At 43.9% G+C, this 18,463-nt stretch overlaps 1 protein-coding gene across 2 annotated transcripts in view; it reads right to left on the bottom strand.

Moving 5' to 3' along the window:
* Positions 1-18,463, bottom strand: part of Uaca (uveal autoantigen with coiled-coil domains and ankyrin repeats) — an 89,859-nt gene that overhangs the window by 15,767 nt on the left and 55,629 nt on the right. For both annotated transcript variants that reach the window (XM_050151946.1, XM_050151947.1), the window contains exons 4-13: positions 15,376-15,440; positions 14,573-14,630; positions 13,101-13,171; positions 12,895-13,001; positions 9,624-9,805; positions 7,619-7,656; positions 4,766-4,834; positions 2,787-2,894; positions 979-1,011; positions 6-104 (exon numbers count right to left, since the gene is read on the bottom strand). In XM_050151946.1, the coding sequence (XP_050007903.1) occupies positions 6-104; positions 979-1,011; positions 2,787-2,894; positions 4,766-4,834; positions 7,619-7,656; positions 9,624-9,805; positions 12,895-13,001; positions 13,101-13,171; positions 14,573-14,630; positions 15,376-15,440 (830 nt within the window). The remainder of the gene's footprint in view (positions 1-5; positions 105-978; positions 1,012-2,786; positions 2,895-4,765; positions 4,835-7,618; positions 7,657-9,623; positions 9,806-12,894; positions 13,002-13,100; positions 13,172-14,572; positions 14,631-15,375; positions 15,441-18,463) is intronic.

Below are 18,463 nucleotides of genomic sequence, written 5' to 3'. Positions count from 1 at the left end.
TGTACCTCAAAATATTTAAATCTGTTTTTCAGAGCCTCAATGGTTCTTATGCTTTCTTCATGCTGCTTCTCTTTAGCTGCCAAAAGGGACTTCAATTTTTCTCTCTGAAATGGGAAGGAAAAATAAACTGGCCCTCTGTTTGAGACAGGGTAAACATTTACTTTGAAAACGTGAACTGGAATTATGCCGGGGACTGGCTGGAGAGTCTCCAATCTGGTAGACTTTATTACCAGAACTTCTACTTTATAGAAATGTACCAATAAAATGTATCTCCCTATAAGCAATATTGTTAAAGCAATTGAAATTTCATTGTTTTAAATCAGTATTTTCAGACATCTTCTTTATAATTAGATTTGTTTGTTTCCTTAACAAGTTTCATGAAACTACATTCAAAACAGTCTTCCAGGCTGGGCGGTGGTGGCGCATGCCTTTAATCCCAGCACTTGGGAGGCAGAGGCAGGCGGATCTCTGTGAGTTCGAGACCAGCCTGGTCTACAGAGCTAGTTCCAGGACAGGCTCCAAAGCCACAGAGAAACCCTGTCTCGGAAAAAAAAAAAAAAACAACAAAAAAACAAAAAACAGTCTTCCAGCTGCACACAGCTTCTGTTTTACCTTCAAACTTTTAACTGTAGTAATTAAGGTGCTGTAAAAACATATGGATGAAAACTTATGCTGTCCTATTAGCCAGACCCAAAGGCTGCACTTTGAGTTCAGTATGTGCAGTCTACATTAGGAAAATGTCTATATGTAAAGTTCTTGTATGATGTCTATACATAAAGTCCATATTATGTAGCGGTTTATGTGTAACATCTACATATAAAGTCTATACTATGTTGAGTTCTATATGTAAAGTCTATACTACACAGAGTTCAGAAATAGCGTGTTCATGTCCACCTCGATCAGGCCTGACTCTCCACTTTAGTGCCACCCCCGTTTACAGGCCATCTGTGGGCTTTAAAATAAAATGTAGCATCCTACCTCACTCTCCAGATCATCGGCGACCATTACTTCCTAAGGTTAAGAAGAAGAAATGCATTTTAATTCTTGAACATTTTCCTTAAAGAGCATGAGCCTAGAAAACACCTTGAAGACGAGTGGCGCATGCCTTTAAGACTGGGGACAGGATGTGAGGAGCTATGTCTCTGGGTACCATGTCTGTCCTGTGAGTTGTCTGTCGTTCACACTACTAACTGCAAAAATATTTTGATTATTGAATCAAGAGTCTCCCTGACTCACACGCTCTCCCTCCTCCTCTGTCAACAATCTTCAGTCCTTGTGATATCCGTCACTCTTCTCTTTCTGGGTTACCTATTAACTCAGAGGCTGGGGCTCTTACCTGTTCTCCAACTCCAAATTTTCATACTCATCAAGTCCTTACCCTTCGCTAGATTATGGGACACTTTTCCAGTTTTATTTTTGGAATCAGAATGTTCCTTCTTTAAAACATTCTATTTTTAACTCATAGATCCTTTTATCTTACGGATAATACTAACAGTGGACAGTCTGGAGATTTATTTTTAGATTTCCTTTCTCTGCACAATCCATTGCTTCTCTGTTTCTCCAATATCTGCTTGGTATCCACATCCTGGGGCTGAGGATCTCTTAAGTTATCTGACACTTTGGCTTTTCCTCAATTCAAGAATGAGTGGAGAACTCATTTGTACACTGAGTGTGAAAAAGTGACTTCAGAGCGAGATGATGCGACTGGGCCTACCAGCTAAGGACATCTAAAATCTACCACAAGAGCAGAGAGTCTTAGCACTGGAAGGACAACCATGGCGTGCCTCTTCCTCATGAACACACGCGTCCCTTGAGACTTCCCCACGACAACTCATCTTGGATAAGACAGGCACTCAAAGTGCAACTCAGCTGAACTGAACAACAAGTATTTTCTCCTTCCCTCCTGAAAATAAGGACGTATAGATACTTCTTACTTTTGAAATTTCTTATACATCCATTTGAAAAAGGATTTTATTTCACTTTTAATTACGTGTACGTTATGAGTTTTATGTGCGCATATGTGCACATGAGTGCAGGTACCTGTGGAGGCCAGAGGAGGGTGTTGGGTCCCCTTGAGCTGGGGTTACAGGTGCCTGTGAAGGCCAGAAGAGGGTGTTGGATCCCCTTGAGCTGGGGTTACAGGTGCCTGTGGAGGCCAGAGGAGGGTGTTGGATCCCCTCGAGCTGGGGTTACAGGTGCCTGTGGAGGCCAGAAGAGGGTGTTGGGTCCCCTCGAGCTGGGGTTATAGGTGTCTGTGAGCAGCTGGGCGTGGGTGCTGAGCACTGAAACCCAGGTCCTCTGCAAGAGTGGTACATGCTCTAACCACTGAGTTGCCCATACATCCCATCTCTGGCCCATACATCCAACTCTGTACACTCCCAAGGATGCACCAACATGTATACCCCTGTTTCTGGGATTCTGATTGGAACAATACCCTGAACTAGCTCCTCAGCCCATCTGCCTTTCTCTCAAAACTCAGTGAAGCACAATCTCTCATAAGAAGGCCCCTCGGGTGCGGCAGCCTATGGTGATCTGTCCTCTCAGCTAACAGCCCACTGTCAGTCAGTCAACTGTCTGATGCCACTCCACATGTATAACATTAAATGTCTGAAGTGAAGGGATTCACCCCAATAAGATTCCGACACCCAGTAAGTACCACCAATGAATTTCACCTCCATCGGCACCCTGACTTGAAGAGACAGGACCCAGGCAAAGAGTGACTGTGGATGACTGCTACAAGTGATACAACAGCTTTGGGTTTTCTCTTTAAAATTCAGACTATTTACCTCATTCAGCTGTAACTGTAAGCCGTTGACTTTATCCAGGAGTATTCTTTGCTCTTGCTGAATTTTCCTCAACCTCTCTCTCAAATCTTCATTTTCAATCTCTAGATCCTTTAATAATAAAAACATAATAAATCAACATAACGGAGCAATGCCACAGGAAGACTTTGAAGGTACACTGCTATCACATACAGATGTGCACCGAGAAAGCAGTTTCAAGTATAAATGATACTTTTTGTGTGGGGGCTGAAGAGATGGCTCACCAGTTAAGTGTTTTCTGTTCTTGCAGAGGACTTGAATTAGGATCCCAGCATCCATGCTGGGTAGACATCACCTGCAACTCTAGATCCAAGAGGATCTTCTGTGGGCATCCACTTCACATGCATATGCACATATACACACACATACATACATACACACACATTCTCTCACACACGCATGCTCACGCACACATACATACAAAATAAAAGAATCTTTTTTTTTTTTTTAAGTTTTCTGTGCATTTTGTTTTGCTGGCTTGCTGGGTTCTAAGCCCAGGCCCCGCACATGCCCTCTACAAGCCACACCCCCACTCACAATACCATAGTTCCAACAACTCTCACAGCTAGGAAATCTAAAACAAAACAGGAATATATATCAGTGCTATAATAGCCAGGGAGTACAAGCCAAACAAGAGCACAGAATTTCCACTGTGATAAGTGAAACCTAGAAGCAACCTAATGGAAACAAAGCAGCAGAAGGTTTTGTGCTTTTAGCTTCTGCTTAAGAATTCCCAAACTTATAAGAACATTCCGGTTCTTCCCCCAAACTGATACTTATATGATGGTTCTGACAAAACATTATAATTTCCTATATAAGGGCTCAGTTCACACATTTTAAGTTTTTAGTTTTGTGTGTGTGTGCATACGCGCAAGAATACACACATCCCATCCCCCCCCCCAACACACACGAATGCAATCCTCCCAGAGACCAGAAGAGGGTGCTGGGTCCCCAAGAGCTGGAGATAGACAGGAGGTTGTGAGTCACCTTTCACGGGTGCAGGGAACTGAACTCAGGTTCCCTGCAAAAGCAGTATGTGCTCTTAACCATCGAGCCCTTTTTTTTTGGCGCGGGGGTGGGGTGGGGGAGGCAGGGTCTTCCTCTATAGCCCAGGCTGGCCTTGGACTCATGACAATCTTTGTGCCCAGCTTCCCAAATGCTGGGAATACAGGCACAAGCCGCCACATCCAGCTGTAGTCTACTTTCCTAATGCTATACAACAAGGTAAAAAATCCAAACAAAACAAAAAGCAGCTGTTCAAATAGTTCAACAGTGGTACAATCAAGAAACTAGTTAAGGTTCTTTTCATGTAATAGAAAGTAATAATTCCTCCGGATAACTTTAACCAGCATAAAGTGAAAGTTAGCTGAGTGGAATTAATACTAATACTACTTTAAGTTCAGGCTTTATTTCCTTGACATTAGTGGCTCTCACTTGTAGCACCAAAATTTTCTAAAATGAACATAAATGTATGGCTTATATGATGATATATTAAACTATACATAATTGTTTTCAATGGCATAGGTTTTAATTATGTAGCATTTGTGAGAAAAGTCAGTTCCTAAGGAAGGGCCTGGTGAGAAACGGGCCACAGAGCACAGCGAGTTTTCCTCATGCCCCATCCACCTCGCCATTATCTCTATTCTCTTCTTCCCACTACACACAACATTCAAATTGTTTTCCTTCTTGAATTACATGTATTTATTTGATGTGATTTATTTAATGGGGGGGCGAGGGGGAGAGAATGAGAAAAGCAGAGAGAGAGAACACCAAAGCACATACGTGGAGGTCACTTGCTAAAAGAGGGCATTTCTCCTTCCACTACTTGGGATTGAACCTAGGTCACCACACTTGGCAACAAGCTCCCGTATGTGCTGAGCCCTCTCGTGGGCCCTGCAGTGCTGTGTAAGGCAGGTAGCATTCACTTGCTTTCCCCTTCTTACCTGAAAGCTGCGATGCTCCCGCTGATTTGACTTCACGTTTCCTTCATCTTGAGTGTGTGACAAACTCTGCTTTGGGAAGACATTAAGAAACCACAGGTTAGGATGTATGAAGTGACAGAAAAGTACGTTTTGTCCTAACAGGTGGTTCTTTCTTTCCTGATGCTGCGAGACAATTACTTCCTCAGGTTGTGGTGACCCCAACCAGAAAATTATTTTTGCTGATACTTTATAACTGTAATTTTGCTACTGTGAGAATCATAATGTAAACATCTGATATGCGATCCCTGTGGAAGGGTGGCTTCCAGTTCATCCAATGTTACATTTCCCCATCCACAACACAAGGTGGCAGTGTTTCCACAGATGAAACCCTCTCCAGAGATACAGGCATTAAATTAGAATTTTAAACTTCTACTAAGGATGCGTCTTAACTAAAGATACAAACATTTCATATGGAAAATATGTAAGAGACACAAAACAAAACAGTCATTCTCTAATCGCCACCCACCACGCAGAGGAAGAAGAAACCCATTTAAAAACGTCCGGTGGAGGGAGAGGAAATCGTGCTGTTTGAAAGACAAGCGTGGGCTTCTTTCTAAGCGTGGCTGGAACAAAACCTCAAGAAGCCAGTGAAGGGAGAGGCAGGCAACGGTACAGCTGATCTGCACAAAGAGCCCACAGAACTGCGCTGGGGATGCGTCTGCTTTCTACACCTGCTGCTTTGAAACTCTATTCCAGCTTAGAGATTTGCTTTAACACAAACACAGCACAGCGGTTGACAAAGAACAAATAATCCCCCTTGCTGCTCACCTACCTTTGTCTTTAAGCAGGCACAACAGCTGATCAGAGAGCCATTTCTCTGCTCTTGGGCTGCTTTCTAAAGCTACTAGTTCAACTCTCCAAGGTGGTTCTGTTTGGTTTGGTTTGGTTTGGTATGTTATACTGCTGGTTTGAGTTTTGGTTAATCGAGTTTTAAAACATCACTTGACCACTGGTCTGGATGGAGAATCAGAAGGCGGGGCTCCATCACAGGAGCACTGTAGCCATAACTTGGTCTGCACTATTTTCCTGGTACCTAGCATTGCTCCATTCCCTCCATCCGACCACCTCTTCCTCCTTTCCCTGTCGTCATCCTCACACAAACTACATCAACTCCAACCGTTAAGGCTCAGGCACCTCTGGCTCCCTGGGCGGCGCTGCACACTGACTGAGGACTTCCATCCTGCCTTCTGCTGGTCAGAAGTCCTCTGATAAGATACATACGAAGTCCTGACCGTACAATCTGGCATCTGGCCTCTTCACGCCTGCGCACACCACTGCAGTCACACTGGCCTTAGATGCGCACCTCCACAAAGGGCTTGGGGCCTCCCCATGCGAGGCTTCTTTCACAGCTCAGGATCTTTCTGTCTTCATCCCTCACTGATCTGCCACGATGCCATGTCTTCTTCCTCTGCGCACTGCACCTCTATTCCTAACCAGAGCACTCCACGAGGGTAGGGACTCAACACACCACACATTCCTCAGTGCTCAGAATGGCAACTGGCACCCCATAGACGTTCAAGCTAGCCAGTCTGCCTTTGACCACTACATTTGGGTTCTCTGGCACTAGACACATGTCTCCCAGCAAAGAACAAATCCACTCTGAGACTGATTTCTATAGAAACATTCAATAAATTAAGAAAACATGGGATTTGGAGTAATTTGTCTTCCTGTTTCCAGCAAAATATTGACTCCTTGCATTCACTTAGATAACTCCTACATCAAGGACAAAGTTTCATTTCCATACTAATAATCATGCTCTTGATTAAATAGATGTGCATCTCAGAATGCCACGCTTCAGCTTCTCTGGGGGTCAGGGAAGACGACAGACACTATCAACAGACAAGACCCATGCATGAGTGTGCATGCGCTCTGATGGAGAGGATGGAAGCCACGCTGCAGCTGCAGCAGGCCTTGGGAGAGGAGGGGATGATGCAGTGAGCATGGAGGATGCTGGCTAAGTACCTGGTTCCTTCCTCCTCAGAGTCTGCAAGTGGCCAGACGTCCCCACTGGGCAAAGTGGGAGGCCTGGAAGGGAGCAGCCAGCAGGAGGGGGAGCTGCCGCCAGCATTAGCTTTGGAGCCAGGGGTGTCCTGAACCAAACCCCACTCTAACTTGGAGAGATGAGAAGACTGTGTTAAGACTTTCACTCAAACTGGGACATAAGCAGGGGTCACGTGAGAGTTGTTAAAATTAGTACCAAGTAAAGTGTTCTGCGCAACATGCTTTTTTTTTTAGTTAGCCAAGCCCTCAATTAAATGCATATGGAAAAGACATTAAAAAGAAATAAAACCTTTCATAGTAGTATTGACATCATATCATTTAGTCAGTTTTGAACTGCTTTCAGCAGGGGGTGGTGGTACAGGCCTATTATTCCAGCGTTCAGGGGAGGCTGAAACAGGAGACCAGCATGACCAAGGATACAGCAAGACACTTGTCTCCAAACCCCAAAACAAATCCACTTTTTCCTTCATTTCTTATTCCACTGGAAGAATCGTCTAAAACAGTAAATCAGCTCTGTTGCTAAGGCCAAAATCCCTTGAAGAATCTCAGTAAGGATGTTCAAGACCCCATTTAGGATATGACATCCAAACCGGAAACCTTCACTGCAATTAAAGTCCCTTGTCTCGAGCTGAGTGACACAGTATTTATAACAGGACCTCACGCCCTAAGACCTACTCCGTGGGCAGTGACAAACTGAGGCAGACGATATATAGTTAAACCCAAAACCCCACATGGACTCACTAACCAGTCTTAAGGAAGACATTAGCTAAAGGGTACAGTAAAACAGTTTTAAAAATTAAAATAAAGGCACACCTGTTGCAAAGATGCTCCTTTCCTCCAAATTTCTCTCCCTAAGGATTTAAAGAGAAAATGTATGAGGCAGCAGCACATAACTTAGAAGTCATTCCCCAACTTCTCCACGAGGTCACTTAGGCAAATAGGCAATCCCCAACTGCTCCACCAGGGTCACAGGGTCACTTGGGCAGATAGGCAATCTTCAACTGCACCACCAGGGTCACAGGGTCACTTAGGCAAATAAGCAATCCCCAGCTGCACCACCAGGGTCACAGGGTCACTGGGTCACAGGGTCACTTGGGCAGATAGGCAATCCCCAACTGCACCACCAGGTCACTTAGGTAGACAGATAATCCCCAACTGCTCCACCAGGGTCACAGGGTCACTTGGACAAACAGACAATCCCCAACTGCTCCACCAGGGTCACGGGGTCACTTGGGCGGATAGGCAATCCCCAACTGCTCCACTGAGACAACACCCAGTTTTCTTTTACAGCTTTAATCTTCCTTTAACACTTGCTTTTTAATTTACTCCCAAAACTTAGGTTTAACGCAGTAGTGAAATAGTCTGTTTTGCCTACCAAATTAGCAAAGATTTGTTTAAAAGGATGATATTCAGATAAATAGAAAGGTAATTATCAATATATACACAATTTTAAATAAATTTGCATATCCTGCAATTCAACAATTCAAAATGTAGGGAATGATCTTTATTAAGACTTATTTTATTTTTTTCTATGTTAGTATGTGGGGAGGGGCATGTGCCTACAGTGCCCTCTTAGGCCACCAAATCCCCTGGAGCTGGAGTTACAGTTGTGAGCCAACCAACTTGGGTGCCAGGAACTGAACTCAGGTCATATGGAAGATCAGCAAGTGCTCTGAACAGCTGAGCCATTCCTCCAGGGACTGATCTGGGCAATTATAAAATATGTAAAAATATTTATAAACATACTAGTAAAAATCTAAATAACTTAAGCACCACCTATCAAAAGCTGTTTTGTTAAGCTAAATTTAAATAAATGGAATTCTGTGTGTCAATAAAAATTACACTACAAAACTATTTAGGCAGGAACAGCCCTCCATATGCATTACATAAGAAAGCTCAGGTCCAGTCAGAACTCAGGGGGCCTGCATGTCACTTTACAGCTGAGGAACCTACAGGAAGGGGTAAGCACCGAAATGTTCACGGAGGCTCCACAGCTGGGTTATTCTGCAGGTTCTTGCTTTTCCCTAAGAAACAGACACATACTTGGCACAGGCGTTTGGCACGTGCCAGATGAATATTTTAAATACACTGACACTTTTTTTTAAAGCAATGTTTTTTTACAAGCTAGGGTTATAAAAGTGGGTCAGTAGCTAAGAGCACTTACTGTTCTTGTGGACCCAAGTTCAGACCGCAGCACCCACACTGGTGGCCTACAACTGCCTGTAACTCCAGGTCCAGCGGATCTGTCACCCTCATCTGGCCTCCATGGTTAACAGCCCTAGTGTATACATATCTCCCCCACCAGGTATAGATATATGCACATAATTTTAAAGAAGTTTAAAAAAACAAAACAATCTTAGCTCTCTATGGGGCCAGCCTAGTCTACATAAATCCCACAGTGGCCAGGGCTACATATCCCAAAGTAAAGAAATAAAAACCTTGGTAAGTATAAAAGTTGATCACCTCACTCCAAGTCCTTATTAAAACATTTGCATGGGAAGTTTTTATGCATCCATTATGATATTAGTAGGATACTCCTGTTGCCTCTTCTCCCTCAGCATGAGTCAATCCACAGTCATCAGGGCAGGCCGAGGAATCAGATCATAGTGTAGCCCAGCTGCCTTGAAACAGGAGGGTAGCTCCCAATCCCCACATGACAGCTCACAACTGCTCTGGCTCTTGGGGGATCTGGCGCCCTCCTCTGACCTCCACAGGTACCTACACTCACATGCACAAACCAGTACCCAGACACACATATTTAAAAATAAAACTTCAAAATATTTAAAGAATGATGTCCCTTATAGAAACCTGCCAGCACCTTTGTTGGTGTTTTCTGATGCCGTCTTCAGTATGTTCAGAATGTCTAGGTTGTCACCAATTCTCGCATAGTAAGAACTGTCATGGCCAAGGGCATCCAGCAATGTCACATCAGCACCATTTTTAACCAGGACTTCTACAGCATCTCTGCAGCCATATTCACAACCCAGCATGAGAGCCGTCCTGAAAACAGATAGGAAAGTCAAAAGCTTGTGGGAATTGCATAGAATATTCCCCAAGTACCGTGCTAGGAAAAAGGGCAGCTCCAACCTCAAGACGTTGTATTTCACATGGACTCAGATACTTTATCTTTTTGTATTTTGACTCATCACATTTCTAAAACAAAAATCCTGTTGCTTTCTGTTCAGCAGTAGAAAGAAAATTCTAACCTCTTTTTGCTACTGTTGGTCAGCCTCGAACTCACTGTGTAGTGAAGGATTCCACTGATCCTGCTGCCTCCACCCCAGTGCTGGGCTTACAAGCATGCACACCACACCTGCCCTTCCATCACTAATATACTTTAACTATGCCAGCCACTACATTAACCTAGTTTATTCCAGCTCTTCAATGTCCTACAAATAATGACTGCAAAAATCTTCCCGAACTACAGCTGTGGCCCAATCTGCTCAAAACCCAAATGTTTGCGTGCTTCTGGTGAAGTCACACAACTCCCCTGCAAATTCTACCCCCAGCAGAGGAAAGCAGATTCTGTTCTTGATGTCTTGTTTAAGGGAGCCCTGTGGGGACACAGGTAGGGTGCTTGCCTAGCATGCACAAGGCCCTGAGTTTGATCCCCAGTACCTGTAGGCAGGGTTGTACATGCCTGTGATCCCAGCACCCAGGAGATGAGGGCCTGAGGACCAAAAGACCAAGGTCATCCTCAGCTCCATGGACAGTGTGAGGCCAGCCTGGGATATATGAGACCCAGTCTTAAGTAAGTAAATAAATAAGACAAAGATGCTAGGATGGAAGATCATTGCTTCCTCCCATGCAGGCCTTCCAGAAGCACACCCCACTGATCACGGACCTCTTTCTCCTCTGTATCCACTATCGGCACATGAACATCACAAACTGTACCCACAAGGGACAGTCACGAGTTAACTAAGTTCTCAGGGAGAAGCAGTAGGATCCTAGACACCATCTCATCAAATCTACGCTTAACACTGAGGGAACTGACACTTGAAGTACTGACTGACCCTACATCCAATAAGGTGACTCATCCATCCTCTATCTAATAAAATGACTGATCCTATATCTACTAAATGTGACCTAGCCTACATCTACTAAAGCAACTGATCCTACACCTATAATGAAAGGACTAACCTTATATCCTCTAAAGTGACTGGTCCTATATCCTCTAAAGTGACTGGTCCTATATTCTCTAAAGTGACTGGTCCTATATCCTCTAAAGTGACTGGTCCTACACCCTCTAAAGTGACTGGTCCTATATCCTCTAAAGTGACTTCCTGTATCTCTCCCACAATGACTTACCCCATCTCCACTAACATAACTTATCCTATATCTGACTTCTGCCCCAATTGTGAATACTGGATATCCTTGCCTTGTTTTTCTACGCAAGCTCCCTTCTATAGCCACACCCCTCCATGGTTGCTATTATAAATGTCTATACATAAGAGATTAATGGTTTTCTTAGATTAAAAAAATATGCTAAATATAAAAAAAAGAAAAAAAGTTAAATAGTGTCAAAACTGTATTCCACTACCAATCCTATATAAACACCCAGGACCTTGCCTCACTTTGGGGTGAATTTACAACACAAACAAAGTGCTTTGAGAAATATAAGATGGATAAAAATACCAGCATTATAATGAGGTCAGTGTGGTCGCCCTGCTGGAATCCTAAATTTAACTTTAAAACCAATCTCCTTAGTCATTCTTGGAATCAGAGTGTAGTATCTGCAGAAATGTCACTTTCTCGATCATACTGGTGACTTAAGAATGTCCTTCTTTGAAATATGTGAAAATAAAGGGGACTCATGATGGGGGGAGGGCAGGGAGCCATGGCAGAATGTGACCAATATACAACATATGCTTGTATGAAGATGCCCTTGGGGACCGCAGTACCATGTGTAAGGAGTCTACAACAGGAGAATTTTAGGCAATATCTAAAAGAAATATCTGAATAATAAAAATTCAAGGTAAAAACTTTGACACCTAAATACAATTTTATTATACCCATCTACTTCCAATGAGTTACAAACAACATGTTTAGAAGAAAAAAATTAAGTAAACAGGCATTTGTAAGTAATTATAAAACCTCAGAAATTTTGGTTATAAACTATTATAATAAATAAACTAGTTGAGGGAGTATTTTCCAGTTATTTGTCAACAGAGACTTAGTGACCAAAATTATCAAAATTCTAGTGTAAGCAAGCATTGTGACATAATTGATCAAGAAAGGAGACAATTCTGAATAGAAATGACTAGACCATATCAACTGAAATAGCATCAGATATGGCAGTATCAATGAAGGACTCAGTCCTGGTTAGCTTTGATTGACAACTGAGCCAGCCTACAGTAATTTGAGAAGAGAAGACTAAATTGAGGAATTACTGAGACCAGACTGACCTGTAGGCATCTCTGTGGCAGATTTTCTTGATTATTAGTCAAGGGTCCAGCCCACTGTGGGCAGCACCATCCCTAGGCAGGTAGTTTGGCCTGTATATGAAAACTAGCTGAGCACACGCCTGCAAGTCAGCCGGCAAACAAAGGTCCCCCATGGTCTCTGCTTCAAGTTACTGCTTGAGTTCCTGGCTTGGATTTCCTCAATGACAGATTGTGTCCTGTAAATTAAAATAAAGCCATCCCTCCTCCCCTAAGGGGCTCAGAGAGCTCTATCATAGCAACAGAAAGGAAGCCAGAACAAGAATTTAAGGCACAAAATGAACTCGGACCTGAAGACAACACCGTGAGCCTGCAAAGGAGAAACCCCCGAGAAAAACCCAAACCGGCCAATGTCAAATCCAGGGTTACCAAGAACTGCTTTCATCTCAAGATAATCTCTCATGTAAAGAAACACTGTAGATATTTTTTAATGTCTTTATTTGTACCTATTACCTTAACAACCTTTAGAAAGTTTTAAATAGCCAGGGTAGGACTCCTCTTTTCCTACTTTTCTGACCTAAATATGGGCCCTCGTTGCTGCTTTTCCTCAGCATTCACCCAAGGACAGAAAGTGGGGTGGGCAGACCAGGTTATAGCAACAGTGTCATGGACCTCCAGTTGCTACAGGAGCCATCATAAAAGAATTACCTGTTTTGCTTGTCTCTTGAATTGATGTCTGCCCCTCTGTCTATCAGCAATTGACAAATTGTTGGCCTACACATCTGTGTCGCCAGAACGAGTGGTGTCCGTCCATCCTAACAACGAGGGAAACAACCAACGGTAAAGCAACAAGTCTTCCAGAATGTCAGTGATACAACATACGGGCTGAGATGCGAACAAACCAACCAACTTACTATGTCTTTGGCATTCACGGAGGCCCCATGGTCGCAGAGCAGCTGGATGCTAGAAGGACAATCTGCCATGGCTTTGAGAAACAAAGGGACAAAGACAAACGGTGAGCATCTGGTGACATCCGGGCTTTTCTGGGTTCATGGGAGACAACCTAAACTCTTTACTTCAAGCTACCAAGGTCCACATCATCCACTCTCAGCTAAGCATGGCAGACATCCATTTTCTATCTTAAAACTGATCAAAGAGAATCTCTGTATAATAGCTAAATTATTTATTGGCATTGCAAACTATACCATTCTGTAAACAAATAAGAGAGGAAAAGGTGATGAATGAGAAACTGAATGCCATAAAAGTACCAAAAATTGTTGCTATTCCCAGGGGGTGTGAGGCCTCTTATGGCCTCCCTGGGCACCTGCACACATGTGGCATTCACCTACACACACACACACACAAAATATAAAATAATCTTTTTTAAAGCTGAAGGAAATTAAAAGTTTAATACAGGTCTACTTATCCTATACAAAAATTTCTCTATATGAAAAGTTATTTAACTTCCAACTCTAACTTTAATGACGCCAAAATAACAATGCACACAACTTAGATACTGAATAATTCTTGAAATATTAGGTTTCTAGTAAATAATATTTTACATGCATAGATATGAAATCTAGTGCCAAACCCCCAAATAAACAACGGCTCCCCTGTAAATTCAGAGATCAACCTGCTACGGCTAATTATAACTGCCTGCACAGGTCCGGGCTTCCCGCTGCAAATAAGAAGGGGGTTTACAGAAAAGGCCTTTCCCACTTCTCCCAAATTCTCTCCCCGCCATGCACACACAGTACTCAACATTCCTGGCTAATACACATCTCTATTATTTGCCTTCAGATATTTCCTATCTACCAAGTCTGTAAATATTGGCTGAATGAACCTTCTATTCTTACTTTACTTTTAATTGCATGTGTATGTGGGGGCAGGAATGCCGTGCACATGCATGGCCTGCAAAGGCCAGAAGACATCCTGTTCCCTGGGAACTATTGTTATAGGGATTTGTAAGCTACCCAGCATGAGTGCTGGGAATCGAACTCAGGTCCTCTGAGCCATCTCACCAGCCTCTGGATGAAGATGCAATTTGTAATGTAGAAGCCTCTTCTACAGATGCAATTTATAAATTTCAATTTTGTTCTGTTTTTTGAGACAGAGTTTCTCTATATAACAGTCCTGGTTGTCTTGGAACTCTTTCTGTAGATCAGGCTGGCCTCAAACTCAGAGCCCTGCCTGCCTCTGCCTCCTGGGTGCTGTGATTAAAGGCATGAGCCACCACCAACCAGCTCATACATTTCCATTTTAAGCATACAAATTCTTCAATACTTTTTCTCCACAAATTATCCAAAGAAATTCATGATGAACCCTTGAAATTGCCTTCCAGGATCCCGTGTTTCCCGGAACCACTGTGCCCGGGACCTCTGCTCACCTGCATCGTGAAGGGCAGTTCTTCCCTGTAGGTCCACATGCTCAGTGGGACAGTTGTACTGTTGGAACAGAGTAATGTGATGATGGGTGGGGGGGATGGTCTTAAAACTCAAGAGCCACACTTGAATGAACAGCTGTTATTTCATCTTAAAATATTCCACTTATCAAAGAAAATAAAGGCAATCAGACAATCTACTAAATATTTTGACATGCAACAAATAAAATAATGCCACATAACTGTGAGCTAGACAGCGTTTCACTAAACAGGAAACATATGCCCATTACAATAGCATGGAGTATTGAAAATATGTCATTGTTCCTTCCAGCAAGAGTTAACATGAACTACTGAATCGGGAGAACTAATCAGTTCTAAGTGTCAACACAGGGCTGGACACTTTGGCCAAAACCTTCATTCAGCCAAGTAGCTAGCACAATCCTGTGGTTGCCCAAGAAACACTCATGACATTAATGTCATGTCATGTAGTCGTCTGTGTGGAGACATAGGAACACACAAACCCTATGCTATACACTATCTCATGCCCCGTTCTAGGCAACAGAAAAGGCTGGTCTCCAGCTCACATCAACAGGAAGGTCAGGCCTTTGTTGTTTATTTTTAATACCCTGAGTTATGCGATGCACTTCCCTCGCATTGTTGTCCCTTTATTGCCCACACTCCTCCACAGAGGACGGGAAAACTGCCAGCCAAGCGAGCAGTGAGCCTGCCCCTCGGATCTCACACTCTGAAGACACCAAGAGCACACTCAAGCTTCAGAGTCCCCCACTGAAGTGTTTCCGCACATCTACCTGGAGAAGTTTTTGCAGGCACAGCGCGTGTCCATACTTAGCCGCCAGGTGCAGAGCATTCCTCCCTACAAGCAAAAGCAAACGTTTCAAGTCTCTGTGAAGGATTAGGTTCTTCAGACAGGAACTTTAATAGAAATACAGCATTTTTCTGCCCAATATTCGATTTGTAAACAGCCTTTCTGGTCCTAAGATGACAGACATTTTAGTACTACGGTGCAGGCACACACAACTCTGAGGGCGGCAAGGAAAAGGAATCCTGCACGTTCCTAAAGGGTAGGAATGTGTCCTCATGTGCCGCTCAACCTCCAGCACTGAGCAGTGCCTGAGACACAGTAGCACAGGGAAGGGGTGTGAGTGTGTGTGTGTGTGTGTGTAGATACATATTTACATATGTATATATAGATATACATATATACATGTGTGTATGTATATATATATGAGAGAGAGAGAGAGAGAGAGAGAGAGAGAGAGAGAGAGAGAGAGAGAGAGAGAGAAGATGTTTCAGTGGTTAAGAGCATTGGCTGCTCTTGCAGAGGACCTGTGTTCAGTTCCCAGGACCCACACAGTGACTCCAACCATCTGTCACTACAGTCCCAGAGGAATCTGACGCCCCTTTCTGGCCTTTCTGTGTATTGCATGCACATGGTGCACAGTCACACAAGCAGGCAAAATGTCAATCCACATAAGATAGAAATAAATCAATATTTTTAAAAGTAAGGCTATAGAAAGGAAAAGAAATTCCTAGATGTCACCTAACATTTCTGACTAGCTAGTGTGAGGACAGAGAATGTTAAGAAACTGATTCCCAGGACGGTTTTCTCTCAATTGTCAGCTTCGACAGCTAAACCTCAGTGTTGAGACTGTGTCTCTGAAAACCAGACAGCTAGTTCAAATATAATGACTCTAAATGTACATTAAAATTAAAATTGAAGATTAAAATGTTATTAAGCCTATTTATATTTAGTCGACGAGAGGCGTGCGTGTGCCATGCTGAGAGTGTGGGCAACTTGAGGGAGTCGGTTGTTTCTTCCTGAGGGTCTGGTGACTCGGAATCAGGACAGAGACTTAGAACAAGGGCTTTACAATCTTGCAGGTCCCAAAGTGCGCTTGTAAAGGAAATGCCAAATAGGCTGGGGAGGGGAGAGAGGCTGCAGGGGAGGCCTTAGGGTGGGAGGCTGGGGGGCAGATCTTCCGTCTGAGAGGCTGGTGAGGAGGTCTTCAGTGTGAGAGACTGACTCGGAGTTCCAAAGAGGATGACACTGCAAAGAACACTGGGTACTTTCTCCTCTCTCTCTCTCTCTCTGTGAGTGGAGGTACCCATGTCCCAAAGCAAGTGTGGGGGTGTCAGAGGACAACTTCTCTCCTTCCACCATGTCGGTCCATGTGGGGATCAGACTCAGGTCACCAAGCTTTGTGGCAAGCCCCTTTGTCCACTGAGCTATCTTGCTGCCCCTCCTAACTGTATTTCCACACACATACGTCTCACTTAGCTGGTGAAAGGTTTAGGGTTTGACTAGGCTATGCCAATATCCTATCTGTAATGCTTTTCCGTTGTTTTTTTTTTTTTTCCCAATATCACAATACCTCAATATGCAGCCTGATTTTCCAATCACAGTGGCTAGAAAAGAAACTGCATTCTGATTGTCCTGGACTGACAAATACATAGGCTTTCAATCTGCATACGGTTTTATGTGAGCTTAGGAAAGCCCTACATTTTCCCGGGGCTCATCAGCCGGATTTTAGCACAAAGCACAGAGAGCCTTGGTCTGTGAGCTGGCCCTGATGAGCACAGCCAACTGCGCCCACACATCCTCTAGTCCCTCGGATGTGACTGCTTCAGATGTCAGTTCACAAGCAGCAGACGTAGCTCCGAGGGCTGGCAAGGGGGCTCGGTGGGTAGACGCACTTGCCACCCGGCCCGATGGCCTGAGTTCCATCCTCAGGATCCACATGGTAGGAGAGAATCAACTCCTGCTTTTGACCTCTGACCTTTGCATTTGTGTTGGGGCATGTGAGTGCTAACTAACACAAACTCACCCACAAAAACAATAAATAAAAATATAAAAGCAAGTCCCAGAAAAAACGGTTACCCTAACTAATCAAAATCTAATAAACTCGTTGAAGGAAACCCAACAGCTGTGTTCAAATACCTGCATGTTTACCTTAAATGTGCAAACTCAGCAGCGAGATTTAAAGACAGAGGTAAACAAGAGGCAAGTTAAAAAATAGATTCCAACTGTCTATAAACAGCCCTTGTGATACTGCCAGGCAAAGCCAGGACAGGCTCCCTATGGACACTGCCTATTATGGGGCCAGGGACAAGTTCCCGACAGCTCAATGGCTGCCACCCTCACTGGCTGAGGACAAGATGGATTAACCTGGGTGACGTGTGGAGCACTCAGCGAATGCAGAGCGGCCATCCAGATGTTCCAGGGACAGCAGCTGTCATTACTGTTACCTACACTGCCGAGGCTGCTGTTTCTCCAGCACAGAAGACATCCAAACGAGTGTCAAACGACCCCACCAGAGAGGGCATGCACAGGCTAGGAACATACATGAAACAGCCCCGGGACGTCTCTAAACTTGGGCATTTTAGGATGAGCACTGGATGGCAGGTTCCTGACCTCTCCCACGGTGACACTCACAAATAAACATTCCTCAGTTCAGAAACTCGGACCTGAAGAGATGCCACCCATGCTGCTCTTGCAGAGGACAAGGGTTCGGTTCCCAGCACCCACATCAGGCAGCTCACAGCCAGCTCCATGGGGATCTTACACCCACTTCTGGCCTCTACCAACACTGCACTCACATGGTGCACATACATACAGCCAGGTACACACTACATACATGTAAAATTAATCTAAAAACTAAATAGTAAGCAAATAAGTAAACAGAAACTTCAGGATTTCACATCTTCAGCTACAGTTAGGTCTGGTTTAAAAGGTGAGGAATAGCTGGGGGTATAACTTTGGGTGGTAGAGTGCACAGCCAGCATATGAAAGCCTGGTTCAGTCTTTAACAAGAAAGAAAAGTAAGTGAGGGAGGAGGAAGGCAGGAGAAAGTAAGGGAAAGAGAGGGAGGAAGGAAA

This window comes from Alexandromys fortis, unplaced genomic scaffold (assembly GCF_014885135.2).
Source record: "Alexandromys fortis isolate MF-2015 unplaced genomic scaffold, M_Fortis_MF-2015_v1.1 scaffold_70, whole genome shotgun sequence".
Lineage (NCBI taxonomy): Eukaryota > Metazoa > Chordata > Mammalia > Rodentia > Cricetidae > Alexandromys > Alexandromys fortis.
This window is presented reverse-complemented; position numbering and strand designations above follow the sequence as displayed.